General features: G+C 40.3%; 1 protein-coding gene across 1 annotated transcript in view; it reads right to left on the bottom strand.

The window, feature by feature from the left end:
* Positions 1-609: 609 nt before the first annotated feature.
* SLC7A14 (solute carrier family 7 member 14) overlaps positions 610-20,782 on the bottom strand; it is a 91,211-nt gene continuing 71,038 nt past the window's right edge. The window contains exon 7 of the mRNA XM_074192519.1: positions 610-935. Within this exon, the coding sequence (XP_074048620.1) occupies positions 610-935 (326 nt within the window). The remainder of the gene's footprint in view (positions 936-20,782) is intronic.

Below are 20,782 nucleotides of genomic sequence, written 5' to 3' on the forward strand. Positions count from 1 at the left end.
GGCACCTGTCCAGGAATTCAATTTTGTGAGCTTTCAGGCTATAATATTCCTTGCTAAGAAAATGCCAGCTAACTTATTTGCACTGCTTCAACTCTGGTGAGGGACTCCTAGCTGAAAGGACTGAGAACATGCCTGTGCCCTCCCCCACTCAGAGGATGGGCAGAATCTGGTGGACTTGTTCCTACCAGCTTTGGCACTTCTCTCATTGGGATGAAGCATTGGGCTGCCCAGGGAGCTTATCTTATGCTTCTTGGTGTCTCATCAGGGTCATAGCCAACTGCTAAAGCAAAGGGGTCAGAAACTCTCATTGAGATCTCTTCTGACAGATGAAATGAAGGGAGATTCTCTGTCAGTCTTGTTGGGTTTGGTTTTGCGTTACTTCGTGGGGCCAAGGAGGAAGGATGGAAGAAGAGGGTCAATTATAGGGTTCAGGTTAAACCTTTTTTTTACAGAATTATCTTGAAGAGGGAAATAGCAAGGTACAGGCTATGATTTGGGAAACTGACTTATGGGACACTGCAAAATGAGAGCTGAGAAAGCCTTCACCTCCTAACCCCCAGGTTAGCTTGCCCATAATCATCGTATCTTCCACCCTTTATTTATTCGCTCCTACTCTGGTGAGTAATCTAACTCATCATTTGCAATCAGGGCCTCCGAGTTCTGTTTGTGTTTGCCTTTACTTTTGGGTTTGCTACTCGTCCGGCTGTTTTCCTTTGCCTCTGACATCTGCTGGTAATAGAAGCCTTTGTCTTCCACTGCTGCGCCTCCCCAGTCCGGCTGGCCCTCACCCTCTGGGCCATAGGAGAAGCCGTCATCCACAGAGAAGGGGTCGTCCACATCGTAGCGCTGGTAGGTGCTCTGGTGCAAGGCCTCTTCCCTGGCACTGATTTCCAGTGTACTGTTCCATATGCCATAGCCAAAGTAAATAAGCATACCTATAGGGAAAGACACAGATGGCATCAGCTGGTGATTTTTTCATGGCAGAGCCAATGAGGGCTACAATCCAATGAGAAAAATCAACCAAGAAACATACATATGATTCACTAAATGGTTAAATCTCTACCTCTTAGTTGGTGGGGCCAGTAGCAAGGCCAATCTGGACGGTCCCCTCCATGAATGAAAGGGCTGCAAGCTGGTAACTTTGCCCCTTGGCCTAGTCTCACCATTCCTGCCTCCCCTTTGCTGAGTTGGCATCCATTGTTTTGCTCTTCCTTTGCCTTCTGGCATACTGTTCTACTGTGTGCCCAAGATCCAGAAGGTCAAACTTGGACAACTGAGAAATCCTGTCCTCTTTTGGATGGTAAGTATTCCTTTTCAAGCTTGAATTTCTCCCTAATGTCTCATCTGACTCTCCAAAAAACCCTAGTGAAATCATCCTTCCAGGAGCCAAAGTAAGCAGAGATTTATAGGCCTAATTGGTAATGAATCCTAGAGTTAATTATCTGCAGATGTGGCCTGTTACTTCTTTAAACTGCAGTTTCATCTTTTTAGTTGGTCTTTTCTCTTTCTGATGCAGTCTGGGGGATGGGGAAGAGAGAGAACGTGTCAGAAATCAGACATAATCTTTATGGAAAATGGAGAGAGTTTTTTTTTTAAATAAAGGGGCTAAGATTCTTAGACTTGAAGATATTCATTTGGAGGCAAAGATTTAGAGTTGGAAAGGACCTGTGCTCCCTTCTCAGGGAGTGTGTCCCTTCCCATTTTATAAATGAAGAAACTGTAGTTATGGGTGTGGATCTTAAAGGGATCTTAGAGACTACTGAGTCCACCCCTCATTTCACAGAAGACAAAACTCAGAGGAGCTAAGCACCTTGTCCACAGTCACAAGCTAGAAAGCATCTGAGATGGGATTTGAACCCCAAGTCTAGCTCCTATAAACATTATCCAATAATTCCTCTCAAGTGGAATCTGGGATCTTAGAAGCTGGCTTGAATCATATGATGGAAGCAGCAGAGACAAATTAAATCAAGGGAGCGGTGAGGTATTTTTGATGCTTTGTTGATTTTTCTCCCTTAAATAGTAATTTACTGACTTTTTTTTTTAGGTTTTGCAAGGCAAATGGGGTTAAGTGGCTTGCCCAAGGCCACACAGCTAGGTAATTATTAAGTGTCTGAGACTGGATTTGAACCCAGGTACTCCTGACTCCAGGGCCGGTGCTCTACCCACTGCACCACCTAACTGCCTCTATTTACTGACATTTTAATAGTATTTCAAAATTTGCAAAGTTCTCTGTGTGCATGCATGTGTGTGTGTGTGCATTTGGGGTCTGAATGTTGGACTATGAATCTTGACAAGAGCTCTGGACCTTCCTTTGGGGGAAAAAAGGTGTTCCGGCCCCTTGCTAAAGGATATGAGTAACACCTGATCCTGATTGGTTCCTCAATTCCTGTGAGTGGGAAGTATTGAATATTATTGACTTTTAAGTTAGGAAAACACAAGAATGGTACAAAGGTTCTTTTCTCTTCTCTCTCTCTCTCTGTCTCTCCCCCATTTCTGATTCACATCTGTAATAATTATGTAGTATAGGCAGATTTTCACCAATGGAAGTTGGTGCTTTTGAGAAGCAAGATTGAAATGAGCTGGGTTTATTATTCAGTCATTTTCAGTTGTGTACAACTCGCCATGATCCCATTTGGTGTTTTCTTGGTAGAGATCCTGCAGTGGTTTGCCATTTCCTTCTCCAACTCATTTTACAGATGAAGAAACTGAGGCAAGCAACATTAAGCTACTTGTTTAGGGTCACACAATGAGGAAGTGTCTGAGGCTGGATTTTCACTAAGGAAGAGGAGTCTTACTTCAGGTCTGGTGCAAAATCCACTGTGGTATCATTCAACTGCCTTAGGATCCTAGGGCTCTTCAATCATTTTGTTCTCTTTAAAACATGGTGAATAAGGGGTGGCTAGGTGGCATGGTGGATAAAGCACCGGCCCTGGAGTCAGGAGTACCTGGGTTCAAATCCAGTCTCAGACACTTAATAATTACCTAGCTGTGTGGCCTTGGGCAAGCCACTTAACCCCATTTCCCTTGCAAAAAAATAAAAAAAAAACATAGTGAATAGTATAGTTTGTCTTATATTCCTAGAAATTGGTATAATGTTGACACAGAGCCTGTGCCTAAAAATATTTATTAACTGACTAAGACTAATTTGATGACCTGATAGAATCATTTGATGGGCAAGAACAGCTCTTATAGCATTGCTAAATGAGTTAGGAGTGAGGATTATCTGAATCCCTTGCTTCTCTTTTTCCTTCTAACTTTTGGGAAATCTGACAGCTCTTCTTTGAATTCCGGAGGTAAAGGGAGGAGATGAGTTCACCTGTGTAACCTTGGGCAAGTCATTTAACCAACCTTTCTTTGGATTCAGTATCCTCGTAAAAAGAAGAAATTGGACTAGTGAATCTCTCATGTCCCTTCCAGCCATATAATCCTATGATGCTTGTTTATCCAGATATAGAAACTGAGGTTCAGGGATGAAGTGTCTTGTCAATGGTCATAAAGCTGGTAAATGTGTGTGTGTGTGTGTGGGGGGGTAAGATTTGAATCTAAGTCTCTTCTGACTTTGTCCGATACTCTGTGCACTCCATCTTCTTGCCTTTTCTACTACAACCAGGCACTTTCTAAATCCTATGTAATGATAATGAGGATGCTGTTGATGATGATGATCTCATATCTCTCTATCTCTCTCTGTCTCTTTGATTCTCTGTCTCTGTCTCTCTCCTCTTTCTGTCTCTGTGTCTCTCTGTTACTATCTTTTGTTACCTGCAGGTCATGAATTTCAATCTTTGAACTCAGGTTGGCTATATTGTTTTGTAAGCAGCGGGTACAGAGACCTGGTAATGGAGACACAGATTCCTGGTTTTAATCTCTACTGGTTCATGACTAAGGATAAGTCACTTAACTTCTCAGGGCTCTAGGGAACTCTTCAATACTCGTAGTAGTAGAAAGATGCCATCTAAATTGGTAAAAGGGGTTTCTTTCTCTGGGAGTTTCCTATGGCAATGGAATCATAGCTCCAGTGCCATTTCTTCTGAAGTCGATTAATTTTGGGACTGGATAACTAGGAAGTCTTCCAGAAACTGTTTAATGATAGTGGGGCACAGTAGGAAAAGGACTGGACTTGGAGATGGGAACACCAGGGGCTGAATCTTGCCTCTGACTCTGGATGACTGTGTGACCCTAGGAGAGTCACTTAAACTCAAGCTATTATAGGTAGAATATGTTCTTCCCAGGTCTCAGATGAGATAATGTACATAGAACATTTTGTAAAATATAAAGTATCATAGCAATATCAGCCACCATTCTTTATAGGTGTGAGGGGATGCAGTGGATAGAGCACTGGACCTGGAGTCGGGAAGACCTGAGTTGAAATTCAACCTCAGAAACTTATTTGCTCTGTGATTCTGGGAAAGCCACTTACTTTCTGCTTGCCTCAGTTTTCTCACCTGTCAAATGATGAGTATATTAATAGCACCTCCTTCCCAGAGTTGTGAGGATCAAATGAAACAGTATTTGTAAAGTGCTTTGAAAACTTGAAGGCAATACATAAATGCGAGTTTTTATTATATATCAGTGAATCCTAAAGGCACTAGAACAGTGCTGAACTCTTGTCACTTCTGCAATAGAAAGAACAATTCATTTATAACAGCTGACATTTCTATAGCTTTTTAAGGTTGGTGAGGTGTTTTTATAGATGTCATTTCATTTGATCCTCACAATCAGCATTGTGAGATATTATTATCCCTATTTTACAGATTAGGAAAACTGAGGCTTAGAGAAGGGAAATGACTTTCTCTTTTGTATTTATTGTTAATCCATTAGACCAGGGTTCTTATGATGCAGGCTTTTTTAAAAAAATATTTTGCTAACTGTATCCTAATGTATCTGATTTTTGCTGTAACCCTACATTTTCCATTGAATACATTTAAAAAACATTTTTCTAAGAAAAGGCTGCCAAAGGGGTCCGTGACACTAATGAGGTGATGAAGTCCTGCACTAGCCAGTCACAGCCTTGTTAGATGACCTTACATGGCTCAGACCAGTGAATTCTGACCTGGAAAAATGACCTCTCGGTGAGACACAGAGTTATTTCAAAATGCCAGTAAGCCCACCAAAGTGGATTAAGCAACATGCCTCATACAAGGCTGTGCTGTTCTTTTTCAGGGAGACACAAGCATCACTCAGGTGCAATGCTGCCAGAGTCCTTTTCCTTAAGTAGAGATCTGACCACATGACTCTCTGCTCAACCAACTGCTAGCAAGTCTGTTGCTTCCAGGATAAAATAAAACTTTTTTCTGTTTACCTTTTAAAACCCTATACAACCTGGCCCCAATCTCTTTTTTTTGCCCTCATTGCACAATACTACCCGCTCCCATTTTGTATCCAGTCAAAAGGACCATTTCTTAATTCCTCACATACAACTCTCCATCCCTATCTCCTAGGTTTTGTGTTGGCATGACTGGAATCCATTTCCTCCTTTACTACCTCTTAGAGCCCTTCCTTCTAGAAGATGGAGCCCAGACACTATCTTTTTTTTTTTTTTAGGTTTTTGCAAGGCAAATGGGGTCAAGTGACTTGCCCAAGGCCACACAGCTAGGTCATTATTAAGTGTCTGAGACCGGATTTGAACCCAGGTACTACTCCTGACCCCAAGGCCGGTGCTTAATCCACTGCACCACCTAGCCACCCCTACTATCTTTCTTCATGAAACCTTTTCCTAAGTATTGTCAATGCCCCCCTCTCCCTAATTACATATTTATATTTGTTCCTTCTATTTTAAAATTATATATATTTCACGTGTATCTTCCTCTTTTGAAAATAAGCTCCTGGGGCCGCTTAGGTGGCACAGTGAATAGAGCACTGGCCTTGGAGTCAGGAGTACCTGAGTATAAATCTGACCTCAGACACTTAATAATGACCTAGCTGTGTGGCCTTGGGCAAGCCACTTAACCCCATTGTCTTGCAAAAACCAAAAAAAAAAAAAAAAAGAAAAGAAAAGAAAAAAAGAAAATAAGCTCCTTGAGGGCAGGGATGGTTTCAATTTTCTGTATTTGGATCCCCAGGACCTAGCATAGCCTGCCACTAGTAGGTGCTTCACAAATACTTTTAATTGGTGGTTGCTGGGCTGAATAAAACACAAGCACATTTAAGCATGCTACTCAATTCATGTAGCTTTATTTCATCAAATATTCTAGCCAATAGATACTGCCAGTGCAATGGTTTTGATGTGTGGCTCTGGGACTATTGTTGAGTACCTTATACCTGAAAGGTTGGAAAACACTGGCACAAATGAGCTATTTTAAAAGAGAAAGCTGTCCAACATGGGAGACCTGCTGTCTGATTGAAGTAGCAGCACCTGAAGATGACCCATTGAGATAAAGCAGCTGGGGGAGGGGTCAGAGGAAAGAAGGCTAGGAATCTAGGTTTAGATCCAAAGATTCTTTGGTTTCTGGATATTTTAGTGCCCATGTTGTCTTAAGGGTCTGGATCCTGTTGACTTAGCTGAGATGAGGTGGTATGGTGGTGGTGGTGGGGCAGGAAATAGCCAAAGATAGAGGGAAGGAGGGGGAAGGAGAAAGGGGAAGAGAGAGATAGAAGGAAAGGGAATAGAGAGAGGGAAGCAGAAAGAGAGAGGGAAAGAGGAGGGAAAGGTGAGGAAAAGCAGAGAGGCGGGGGAAGAGAGAGGAAAAGACAGGTGGGCAAAGGAGATAGAAATAGAGGGAGGAAAGGGCTGTGGAAAGAGGGAAGAAATGAAAGAAGGAAGAAGGTAGAAGAAGGAGAGCAGAAGAGAGAAAAGGAAAGATATAGAGGAAAGAAAGGAAAAAGGGAGTGAGAGGAGAAGGGAGGGAGAGATTGAAGACGAGGGAGAAAGGAAAGAGATAGGAGGAGGGAGAGAAGGCAAGAGGGAGCGAGAAGAAGAGAATGAGGGAAGAAAATAGAGAAACAGAGGGGCAGAGAAATCCAGAGAAGTAGCTTAGGAAAGAGGGAGAGAGAAAGAAAAGAGGGTAGAAGAGATAGTGAGAAAGAGGGAAGGAGGGATAGAGAAACATGTATCTGTCTGCTTCTGTCTCTGTCTCTCTGTCTCTTTCTCATAAATGAAGGTTTTGTGTTGGAGAAAAAAACACAGTAGCTGAAAGGCTTCTGAATAGTAGCAACATTATTTGTTTTTGCTGCTTTTCTTGTTGACTTTGAGGAAAGAGGGCAGTTTCTGGAAATATGTGGGGATTAGGGGAAATTGAAATATTCTCTGCTTTAGGCAGCACCTGACTATGATGAGGCATTAGAAGAAAGGATGATTTAAATAGTGCCTTTCTTCTGAGAAGCATCATTTGTAAGAAAAATGCTAACTCATTTTAATTTGCATCTGGAGATTGCGGAAAGAGTGCTGTCCCGAGGCAGAGGAGCCGGATTCATATCCCATCCCAGCTGCTTACTTTGGACTTCTGGGCCTCAGATTTCTCATCTGTGAAATAAGGGGTCAGACTACTGGCCTCTAAGGTCCCTTCTAGGTCAAGATCTGGGATTCTATGATCTACCTTTGCCACTAATTACTATGGGTCTTTGGGCAAACCACTTAACCTTCCCAGCCTCAGTTTCCTCATTTGTACAATGGCTGAATGACTTCTAGTTCTAGATAAGCTTAAGTTTGTTTTTCTTAAATGTTATAGACTCCATTGTTAGTCTGGTGAAGTCTCAGAATAATATTTTTAAATGCACACAATAAAATATATAGGATCACAAAGGAAATAAAGACTATTAAATCATAGGTATCAAATTATTTTTAAGAACAAGTTCATAGGGCAGCTAGGTTGCTCAGTGGATAGAGCACCAGCCCTGGAGTCAAGAGGACCCGAGTTCAAATCCAACCTTGGACACTTAATAATTACCTAGCTGTGTGGCCTTGGGCAAGTTACTTAACCCCATTGCCTTAAATAAAAAATAAAAATAAAAAAACCCCCAAGTTCACGGGCCCTTATTCTAAATCCATGATTCTATCTCTTAACCTCTTGAGAGTAAATAGGAGGCATAGAAAATATAAGAGATTATTCAAGGAATTTAATTGACTTGCCTAGGGTCATCCAATCAATCTATGATAGAGTACTTATTGGAATCTCTATCTCCTAGGCTCACTATTTTTTCCCCCCATACACTAGGTTTCATTGTCAGTTTGGGAACTTCTGACTTGTGTCAAGCAGTATGTATTTGAATACCCTTTGACCCCACAATACCACTACTAGGTCTACTTCCAAAGACGATTAAGGAAAACGGAAAATAACTGATATGTTCTAAAATATTTCTAACAGCTCTCTTAGTGGCAGCAGAGACCTGGGAATTGCAGAGATGCCCATCCATTGGGGAATGACTGGACAAGTTATGGTATATGATTGGTATATGGTATATGGTATATGACAAAATAGCTTGCCTCACAATCATCTAAGTTAGAATGCTACTGTGAAGTGAGAAATGATGTGGAACACTATTGTTCTATTAGAAACCAGGAGGGACGGGAATTCAGGGAAGCCTGGAAAGACTTGCATGAACTGATGCTGAGGGAGATGAGCAGAACCAGATAAACACTGTACACCCTAACAGCAACATGGGGGTGATGATCAGCCTTGATGGACTCGCTCATTCCATCAGTGCAACAATCAGGCACAATTTTGGGGATCTGCGATGGAGAATACCATCTGTATCCAGAGAAAGAACTGTGGAGTTTGAACCAAGACCAAAGATTATTTCCTTTAATTTTGGGGAAAAAAACCCGATATCTTATTGTCTGATCTTGTTACCTCTTAGACTTCTTGTCTCTTCCTTAAGGCTATGATTTCTTTCTCATCACACTCAATTTGGATCAATGTACAACATGGAAACAATGTAAAGACTGACAGATTGCTTTCTGTCGGGGGGAGGGAAGTAAGATAGGGGGAAAAATTGTAAAACTCAAAATAAACAAAATCTTTAATAGAAAAAAAGAAGTAAGAAATGATGAGTGGGTTGATTTTTAGAATACTATGGAAAGACTTGCATGAAATAACGAAGAGTGAAATGAGCAGAACCAAGAGAATGTTATATACAACAATAGCAAAATTATTTTAAGAGGGGAAAGACTGTTTAGGAACACTGGCACCATGCAAGTTCCTCATCTGAGGACCCTGTACTGTGGGTTGGCTATTGTTCATCAGACAGAGGGCTAAGATGGCCCTGGGGATGAATGAGGCTACAACTGGGGAAGGTCTCAAAGGTTTGTCTCCTTTGCTGTTTTGTTTTCTCTCAGAATTGGTGCAGAGGAACAGGAGAGGCAGATATCAGAGATTCACTGAAGCAGGAAGTCGGAACTGTGTGCTCGTGGGTGAGGCACACACTTTTCTGAGCAGATTTCCTCATCTGTAAAATGAGGGGGTTGGAACAGGTGATCTGGGAGATCTTCAAATCCTAAGTAAAGACATTGCTGAGGATAGCTCACCCACATAGAAAGCTTGCAGAATGTTTACAAAATCTTTTACATCTATCATCTCTTGAGCTTTGCTATAGCCCTGCCAGGGAGGTTAGGATGGTCGCTATTTTATAGAGGAAACTGAGGTACAGAGAGATGAACTATTTGCCAGGGTCCAGAGACAGGATTGGAACTCAGTTCCCTGAATGCTAATGCTTGCCTTATTGACTTAGATGATTGTGAGGCAAGCTATTTTGTCAGTCTTCAAAGACTCATTTTCTCTTAGAGAGGCAGCAGAATATACAGAGCACCATCAAAGGATCTGGGCTAAAATTGCTGGGTGACCTTGGGCAGATCATTGAACCTTCTCGGTCTCTGAAAATGAGGGGATTGGACAAGAGGATTTCTTAGGTCTCTTCCAGGTAGAAATCAATGAATATGAATATGTTCATATGTTTATGTGGATATGCATATCTATATGTCTATATATACCCAAATCTATATCTATAACCACAATGCACACTGTATGCAGGTGTGCATTTATATGTCCACATATGCATATACAACACACGTATATCCATACGTGCACTGTATTTTTATGTAAATATGCATATACACACACACACACACACACACATATATATATATATATATATATATATACATACATACATATCTCTTAGGAGCACGGAAGTCTAGACCTTTGGGATTATCAGCATAGGGAGCTCTCAGTGTGTGCTAATCTTTCTACTGATGTCTGGGGCACTAAAGAGAAAAATGACTTCTCTATGGTCAAGCAATCAGTAGGCATCAGGACTTGAACCTAGATCTCTTGTATGTATTAGGACTTGAACTCAGGCCTTCCTTCCTTCCTCCAAATGAGTCCTCTAGCTCCTATGGCATCTGACCCTTGAATGTTGTCTTATTATTAATGAATAATTTTAAATTTAAATATTTTAATAATTTAAAATACCTTAGGAATACATAAAATGATAATTAGAGCATAACTAATTAATCACATAATCCATCCATAAAGTGCAATTTGGGGATAGGGATGGAACCTTTGTATCATTGGCAAAGGGAAACTCTTGGCTGAAGCAATCCCTCTCCCAATGCAGGACTACCCCTAATAATAATAATAATAAAAACATTGATAGAGGCTTTTAGGTTTGCAAAGCACATTGCATGTGGTAGCTCATTCAGTCTTCACATAGAAAGGGTCCTATTATTATTCCCATTTACAGAGAAAGAAAGAGAGGCACAGAGAGGGAAAGTAACTTAAGCCGAGGGTAGCACAGTTAATAGTGTCCAAGGCAAGATTTGAACTCAGGTTTTTCTGGCTCCAAATCCTGCTTCTATCCTCTGTGTCACTTAGCCATCCTCTTCTCTTCAATTTCTGTTTTTGGAGAATTATCTAGAGCAGGGGGTCAGACATGTGATCTACTGGCTGTGGGCCAACCCCACCACTCCCAAATACAGCCCAAACCAGACTGAAGCATCATTGGAAAATGCTGAACAAAATAAATAAAGATAAAACAAAACATGGATAATAGTAACATGTGGCTTCCCAAGCCAATATGAGCCCCAAGGGGATCGGTATGTTTGGGTTAGTGGCCTTCATTTCTCTTTGCATTTGACCCCACTGTCTTAGACCTCTGGAGATTCAGTGATTTGCTTAGTATCATCCAGAGAGTCCAGGCCTGAGGCAGGACCTAAATCCAGATCTTTCTGGCTTTATTAAGGGGAGCCTTCTTTTCATTACAAGGTCCATTGTCCCAAAGTCTGATACAAAGATGAGTTATTATGGTGTAATGAAGAGAATGCTAGGGTTAGGGGAGGAAGGAAGGAAGGGAGGGAGGAGGAAAGGAAGAAGGAAAGAGAAAGGCAGGAAGGAAGGAAAGAAAAGGAGAAAAAGAGGAAAGGAAGGAAGAAAAGAAAGGAAAAGGGAAAGGAATGAAGGAAGGGGAAAGGAAGGAAAGAAGGAAAGGAGAAAAGGAGGAAAGGAAGGAGGAAAAGAAAGGAAGAAAGAAGGAAGGAAAGGGGAAAGGAAGAAAGGAAACAAGTATTTAACTGTTTATTGTGTGCCAGTTACTTGGCTGAGGCCCCTAAAGTATCTTTATTTGATCCTCACAATAATCCTGGTAGGTAGGCATTATTATTTCCTTCTTTCCCAGTTGAGGAAACTGAGACAAACACAGATTAAGTGTCTTGTCTAGAGTCACACAACTTGTCAGTGTCTGAGGCTGGATTTGAACACAGGTCTTCTGCTTCCAGGTCTGGAGCTTCTGAGTTGGGTGAGGAGTTCAAACCCTGCCTCAGACAAAGAATTCTCACCAAGGAATGGAAAATCAGAGGACATGCCTGTGAAACTCTCATTTGAGCAAAGTGAACACGGCGTGTTCTATAGACCAGAATACTGAGCTAGAAGAGACCTGAAATGCCATCCAGCCACCCTAGGCCTCTTTTCAGATAAAATGCTTTGCAGACCTCAAAGTACTAGTAAACAGAAGTTATTTTTGTTGTTTCAGATGAGGAAAATGGAGCCGTGTGAGTGAGAGTGTGTGTGTGTGTGTGTGTGTGTGTGTGTGTGTGTGAGAGAGAGAGAGAGAGAGAGAGAGAGAGAGAGAGAGAGAGAGAGAGACAGAGAGAGAGAAAGGTTGGTCTTGTCCAGGTCCTGGTACATGTGGATGATTGTGCAAGGTCACAGTCCCAAGTAGAAAAGACTAAGTGGCAGACTGTGACAAGGAAGCCAAGCCTCCCCTCATTCACACGTGCTGTCCTTTCCCTGGGACAATAAATTGGGGATCAGATACCATAGATGCAAAAAACTCCTCAAACACACTTTCCTTGGACTTGCCTGGGGAGATAATGGATTTCCCCTTACTTGAGGTCTTCAAGCAGAGACTATCTGTTGTAGCAGTTATAAAGAGAATTCTAATTCAAACATAAGCTGAACCAGATGCTTTCGAGATCCCTTCCAACTCTGAAATTCCACCATTCCATCATTTCCAAGTATAATCCACTTTGCATCCTCACTGGTGAGGCGCTCATAGGAACCATCCGTATTCTTGCCACCCATCCATCAGTCAACAAGTATTATGAAGTATCTACTCTGGGCCAGGTCCTGTGCTAACATCGGGGATATTAAGGCAGAAATGTAATGGCTCCTTGCTCTCAAGGGACTTACAATTTATTAGGATAGGCTAGAAAGAAGAATGATATAAAAAGAATGATATCTAAGAATGATAGTTTTTTAAAAATTAGGAACTTAAGAAATCTCAACAAACATTACAAATTTCGGTACACAAAGAATCAAAATGAGACCATAATCTTCTTATAGGTATGATTGATTGTTCATTCCCTCCCTCAATTGTCTTCAATGGCTCCCTATGGCCTCTAGGATATACTATCAGCTACTCTGCCTGGCATGTCAGGCTCATCCTTTCCAACCTTGAGACTCTGGGATTCAATGATTCTAATAGCCAGTCAACAAGCATTATTACGTACTTCCTAACAGAGCTTCTTTTCTGAAAAATAAGGATAATGATACTTAGACGACCTACCTTCTGGAGTCGTGAGGAAATCATTTTTGCTATATTATGGAATATATGCTATGTATTTCTATATATCTCTATATATTCTATAAATGAATATATGCTGTATATTCATATTCGATAATCACGAGTAACTATTGTGATTTCAGGGCAGCTAGGTGATAGAGCAGCTACGCAAATGCCGTCTATTGTTTTTGTTGTTACTGTTATTTTTTCAGTTTTCATTTTTACTTTTTTATTCTTAAGATTATTGTTATACTTGATCAATGTTGTTACTATTATTATTTCTGTTATTTGTTATTTGTTTTTTAAAGGTTTTTTTGCAAGGCAATGGGGTTAAGTGGCTTGCCCAAGGCCACACAGCTAGGTCATTATTAAGTGTCTGAGGCTGGATTTGAACTCAGGTCCTCCTGACTTCAGGGCTGGTGATCTATCCACTGCACCACTGAGCCACCCCTACTATTATTATTATTTCTGAAGGCTGATGATGGGATTGGGAAGGAGGAGGAGGAAGGAGAGAAAGAGACACCCGATATTCTCTCAGGGCCTGGGGTCTTAAAACTTAAATTCAAAACACCTTTAAATAACTTCTCTTCTGTAGGAAACTTGATTCTCCTCCCCAAGCACAATACTCAAAAAGTTAAGCCAAAGACCTGTAACTCAGTGGGCTCCAAAGCCCTTGGAAGAAATCCAGGACAAAGATCCAGTTCTAAAAAGAGGTGCGCTTGGGTAAACAATGGAGGGCATCCTCCTGGTCCCACAGGCACAGATCTCGGCAAGCATGGGTGGGTCATTCAACTCTTCCAGCAGGGCCTAGGAGGGAAGAGGCCCACCTGACCTTGGGTTGGGTGGGTCCCCCTCTTCCTGGGGAGTCCCTTCCCTACAGGAAACCCTGCCCGCCACAGATAACCAAAGGCCTTTTGTTTGTTTTGTGACTTTTTAAAAATTTTATTACTTTGGTATCAAATTTCCAAAGCAAGCGTGTTTAGGACAGTGTAATGGAGGAATGGAGAGAGGATGGTAATGAGGTGGGTGCCCCAGTGGGGTCACTGAATTCCTTCAAAAAAAAAAGATCATGTATTTCTGATGAGTTTCAATAGCAATTAGGCTTTATTTTATTTTATTTTTTTATTATATATAACTCAATGTGGCCAGAAAGGATCACTGAGGGTGGGAAGGCAAAATGTTGAACCAAATTTACTTTTTAGTTGATATAATGCAACTCAACAGCCCCATAGGAGCTTATTTTCTCCCCCTGGAAACCCTGTTTCTATAGAGGCAACTATGATTTTGCCCATCATCTAGTTGTGCAGTCTTGGAGTCTTCCTTCATTTTTCTCTCTCTCACCCTTACAACCAACTGGTGGATTTAATTTCCACATTATCTTTTATTTCTCTCTTTAGTCTCTAAATAATATCAGTTTGGCTATTATGTTAGCTTCCAAACTAGAAACTTCAAGTTTCCATTTGGTTCCTTCTCCAAACCATCCTCCACACTCTGCCAAAGTAATCTTCATTATTTTTTCTCTCTTATCAACTAAATAAACATCAGTAAATGTGAACATTTCAATATACAAAGAGTCAATATGAGAAAGCAGTCCTCCTATGGGAGAGGTTATGTCATTCCCCTGCTCAAGAATTTTAAATGACTCCCTATTGCTCAAGGATAAACTATCACTCCTCAGTTGGGCATTTAGACCCTTTCCAGTCTTATTTCATATGGTTCTCATTCATACATTCAATTTTCTTGCCAACCTTTGTCCTCAGAACTCAGTATTCCATTTCTGTTGGTTCTCTTAGAATGCTAACCTTCCTGTAGCTCACCTCCTATAAGAATCCCAGGTGTCATTTCATATTAATTTATTTTTTGTATGCTGTATTTTCTCCTTCTTCCTCTTCCTCCCCTTTTGAAAAACATAATTCATTGAAGACTAGGATTATCTTTCATTTTGTCCCTGTATCCTTAGAGTCCAGCTCCAGGGCTTTGCACATAGTAGGGGCTTAATAAATGTTTGCTAAATTAAAAGAACTCACTACTTCTCACTTCAGTTTCCTGTCTGCAAAGAGGAATTCTAGACTCTGCTACCTTATTTTTCGGGAGATGTGACTTCTATGGGTTTTTAACAAAGTCTTGCTAATGCTTATCAAAAATTATGAAAGCAATTTCATAGTGTAAGAGTGGGAGTGGAGGTTTGGGTGGGTCAGTTGAATCAAACTATTACTCTACCTCCCTCCACTTAGTAGCCTCTATACTTTAGTTTTTTGTTTGTTTGTTTGTTTTGGCAAGGCAATGGGGTTAAGTGACTTGCCCAAGGCCACACAGCTAGGTAATTATTAAATATCTGAATCTGTATTTGAATTCAGGTCCTCCTGACTCCAGGGCTGGTGGTGCTCCATTCATTGTGCCACCTAGCTGACCCTAGCTTCTATACTTTTATCAGATGAGAATCCATCTCAATCTGAATCCTAGCAAATCAAGGAGGCATGATAGAAAGTCTGATGGGATTGGTGAAACCAATAAACTAGTTCAAAATTGAACATTCAAATGTATGTCAGCTTGGTGATGGGAACCTAGGTCAAGTCCCTGAGAAGGAATCACTTGGTGAAAGGAGAAGGCTGGAGTCTCATCCCCACCCCCCATTTCAGTTTTCTCCCCTCCTATCCCCCAACTCCCACTTTGGCTGGAGAAGATCTCATGAATGTTGGAATGTTGGGATACTTGAATTTGTTCCCTGGTGTTTCCCAGAACACCATTTGTATCAGGAGCCATTAGATATTAGATTATACTAAGGAATTAGATATACTAAGGAAAAGATCATTTTGATACTCTAAAGAGTAGCAGAAATACCTAAGGAGTACATATTTTAAACACCATAAAAAAAAGTATGTTTAAGGGTTTTGAGTTACTATCTTTGCTATATGTGCTTAAAGATTAAACCCACTTTCATTTTGAACTCTGTATATACTGATGGGAGAGAATGCCAGATTGCTAGAGGGGTTGTTTTGTGCCAATTGCTGTGGAGAAGATAGTTTGACCTGGAATCAGGAAGCCTAGAATTTAAATCTGACCTGAGACTTTTCATTAGTTGTGTGACCCTGGGTAAGTCACTGTAATCTTTGCTTCAGTTTTTTTGTTTGTATAAAGAGGCTAATAATAGTACCTACCTCCCAGAATTATTGTAAGGATAAAATGTGTAAATATTTGTAGTGCTTTGAAAATCTTAATGTTCTACATCCCTGTTGGAAGAGTTGAATGATTCAGTTGGTTGACCCACCCATGCTTGCCGAGATCTGTGCCTGTGGGGCCAGGAGGATGCCCTCCAATGTTTACCTATTATTATTATTATTTTAGCATCTTAGTAAATAGGCAATTCTAAAAATTTCTAATTTTTAAAATTCTAATGAAAATTTAATGCTAATAAAAATCCTAAATCTTTCTTAAAAATTAAGTCTGGTTGACTAATTGATAGCAACTAAAAAATAATGAGAGGAAACATTGGTGGGGACTCATGGATTAGAAAGATACCACCCAACTTCCTCAGATCTACCCCTAGAATCCATGGCAACTACCTTCTGGGGATCTAACTTGCCAACCCAAGTGGGTGTTGGGTTAATAACACCTAGTAAATATAATAATAATAATAATAATGGCTATTATGATATTATTTTTATATACCAGCATGGAATTGGAGATACAGAACTGGAAGAGATGACTTTTAAGACATATAATCCAACCTCCTAATTTTATCATTTTGGAACTGAAGTAGAGAGAGGTTAAATGGCTTGACCAAAGTCACCCAGACTGTAATGAGCAGAACTGGTCTTTTGACTCCAAATGCAGCATTCTATCCACTGTACTGCCTCATTGACCTTAACCTGGAAACATGTATGCTTTTTCTGTGGTAGATGTTTATGAAAGTTTCATGGACTACTGGAATGAAAAAAAATAATCATGCACAGGGAGAATTTAGATTGCTAGAACTGAGTAAGACAATTAACCATTGAAAACAGAAGAACAGTTCTCCAGGGGAGATTAGAATCTTCCCCCTTGGAGAGCCTTAATTTTAGGACTCTGGGAAGAATGGTATAAGTTTTTAATTAGTATTCCAATTCAGTGATTCTGGGTGGCAATTATTAGACAGGGAGAGATGGATGTGGTTTTGCTATAGGACATCTAGCCAGTCAGGGACAGGACTAGACAAGAGCTGGGTCTTAGCACTTGGGGATGTATAATTTAGCAAAAAGAATGCTGGGGATTTGGGGACAAAAGATATGGATCTGAGCTGTGACTGTGCCAAAACTCAACACATTTCTTCTGTGTGTTACTTTGAACAAATGTCTTCATCTGTCAAATGAGAAGCTTTGGCAGGATGCTCTCAGAAATAACATTCTGAGATCCTTTGCCTGTGCTTGCAAGTCAACCGTTGGCTTCTAAGTACAGCGTGAATTTGCACTTAATCTTTTTCAGATTTCTCTGAGATTTCATACTTTTTAAAAACATTTTATAAAATCCACAGGTTTACAAAATCTCCTTTTTCTTTCCATATCTCTTATTTTTCAAGAAATGTTTACTAGTTCTAGAATCTTTTGTCCATTAGACTTGAGCTCTGTTAGCTCTTTGCCCTTTTATTTTAATTCTCCATTCCTGTGAGCACACTATAATTGAACTGTGGGAGGAGGGCAGTCACTATTCCAAATCATTCTACTGTTTCCAATCGGTCCACCTCCACTGATGGAAATACCATCCATGTGATCAGATTTGTTCCCCTTAATTTCTGTGTTGGATCAGAGCAGACATTGCTTTCTTCTTCCTACCTCACTTATGGCCACATATCTGTTTTAAGCTCACTTTCTAGACCAGGTCCAATACCTGAGTTACTTCTCTGCTCTGCCTTTGCTGTGATCCTGCTCTCTCCCTCCCCCCCTTGAATAAAAGGCCAGCTTTCCAGATGCCATTTGGTGAAGAGCGCCCTACTGTAGCTACCCATCTCCCCTAAATCCCTTGGAAGAGTCCAACCAAGTCACCTCTCTTTAGTTTCATTTGCCTCATTCCCCATTTCCATGTGTCCTTTCTTTTTGGACTAACTTTACACTCATTCCCGGGCAAGTCTGACTTTTTGAAAGCCTTTGTTACTTTAAGGAAACAGTGATAGTGGGGGGCTGCCAACAGGTACTAGGTGACACAGGTGATAGAGAGATCTGAGTTCAAATCTGCTTCAGATATTTAGTGATTATGTGACTTTGGCAAAGTCACTTAACCTCTGCCTCAGTTTTCTCAATGTAATATAGGCATAATTATAGTATCTACCTCCTAGGATTTTATGAGGATTAAATGACAATATTTGTAAAGCGCTTTGCAAACTTCAAGTAATACATGGATGTTCATTTTATTATTAGGTGAAAAATTCAGAAAAACTTGGAAATACCTAAATGAACTAAATAAAGTGAGCAGGATCAGTGCAATTTGCACAGTAACAATTGAAAGGCCTCAGAACACTAATCAGTTGTGTCTTCAGAGAACTGACAGTAAGATGTGCCTCTTTTTCTCTCAATAGGGAGGTGATTGACCATTAGTTCAGAATAAGTCAAATAGTGTCAGTGTTCCTTTTGTTTAATTTTACTCTGTAACAAGAAATTTCTCTATGGGGGGTGGATAGGCATTTACCCAGAGTTCCAGTTATATATTAAAAAGAGCTTCGATAAAAAAGACAATGGGCAACAGCTGAAACTAAGGCAAAGGAACTTTCTGCAGAAGTTATTAATCAAAATGTTGAGCCTTAAAAGAATGGTAGCTCTTAGCACATTCTAAGTGTTTGATAAGTTGTTGACAGAATGTTCAAGAAACTTATAGAGATATTTAATAAATGGAGACAAAATAATTCCCTTTTGGATGAGCCCAACCTAATTTTGGGTTTCCTTCTCTGAATTCTTACTTAATCCTTGACCATGCCTGCCAGTTCTAGCCCTTTGTAATCCAGTCATCTCAGACTTATTTAGTTGTGTCTGACTCCTCATGACCCCATGGACCATTGTATACCAATATCATCAATGTGGTATTCTTAGTATTGGAGTGATTTGCTTTTTCCTTCTCCTGTAGATTAAGGAAAACAGAGGTTAAGCGACTTGCCCAGGGTCACAAAGCTAATAAGTATATGAGACTGGATTTGAACACAGGCCTTCTTGACTCCAGTCTCAGTGCTCTATCCACTGAGCCATCTAACTACTTCAAACTATTGACCTGAATTTCTAGATTTTGGATGTGTTTCCTTTAATCTATGTTCCATCACCATCTGTAGGTCATCATATTTTTTGTACCAATAACTGTGATGGTCTTTGCTTCCTGGACAAAACCTTTCTATTAGGAGTGTTGCTTGTTCCACTTATGGTCAAACCAGGGGAAACAGTAAAGACCCTCATCATTCTCAGTCTTTCTCCCCACTATCAATTCATAGTTCAACTGGGTCTTTATTGCTGCTTGGAAATCTATTCTTTTATTTACATTTGTGATTTTTCTATTTTATTTTCTATAGGTGATTTCCAAACCTTTTCTTCTTAGTCTTACCTGTCACTCTCTTCACTCACCCTGTTCTCCAAACTTGCAGTATATAATTTAGCCTCCCATGTCTTTCCTTTCTTTTCCTTTCTTAAAGCTGTTTTTGTCTTCTCAATCTTTTATTTCATTAAGATGATTGAAGTCATCCAATGTGAACTCTCTCACCTTCCTTCCTACTTTCTTAAAAAATTCTCAACATTACCACACATTCTTATTTCCTGCCCTTTCCTCACAGAGGAAGAGGCATCCTGAATTTTCATGAAGGCTAATCCTTCACATAGCAGCACTGAGACCTCTCTTGTTCCTAATCTTTGGTACAACAGTTAACTCCACTTTCTCATGAATCTTCAAGTTTTCCTCCACCGACTACTTCTTATTCTGCTGTATAAACATTAAGGGCTTCCCTTAAGATGTTCTTTGATCCTTCTCTCTGATCCAACTATTAAACTATTATCTTTTTACTTCTCCTCATTGTAAACTTTAGTTTTTGCTGTTTTTTTTTGCAAGGCAATGGGGTTAAGTGGCTTGTCCAAGGTCACACAGCTAGGTCATTATTAAGTGTCTGAGGCAGGATTTGAACTCAGATATTTCTGACTCCAGGGCTGGTGCTCTATCCACTACGCCACTTAGCTGCCCCACCACTGTAAACTCTAAAAAGCAGTTGCCAACATCTGATGTTACCACTTTCTCACTACTTCAGTTTTTTGTATAATCTACCCTTACCAGTCTAATGAAACTATCTTTTCAAAGATGATCATGCCTTCTTGGCTCTCTTCCTATCTCACTAATTGTACATTCTCTGTCTCCTTCACTTGTACCTTATCTTCTTTCTGATGACTTAATGTGGATTTTCCCAAAGGATCTGTCCTTGGCCTTCCTCTCTCTTGACAATCTTGTTTATTCCTTTAACATCATCTTCCACCCCCATGCAGATTAGTCCCCAATATTTATCTCCAGTCTTGATGACATTTGTGAGTTTAGGACCTTCATCTACTGCCTACAAGACAGGGCTCATCTGGATGTCTCACCATATTCTAAGTTTATTATCTTTCATCTTTCTGACTTCACCATTTCACCAATAGGTATATTGTTTGACTTCCTTTCTACTAATCTCTTATTCAGTTTCTAGGTCATGCCAGTTTGTTTTCCTTGGTAATGTGGTGTCCACAGAGATACCCTCTCTGGATAATATTTCTATCTATACCATGGATGGTATTTCTGCCTCCACCAAAGATAGGGAGCTAGC

Source organism: Macrotis lagotis, chromosome 6 (assembly GCF_037893015.1).
Source record: "Macrotis lagotis isolate mMagLag1 chromosome 6, bilby.v1.9.chrom.fasta, whole genome shotgun sequence".
NCBI lineage: Eukaryota > Metazoa > Chordata > Mammalia > Peramelemorphia > Peramelidae > Macrotis > Macrotis lagotis.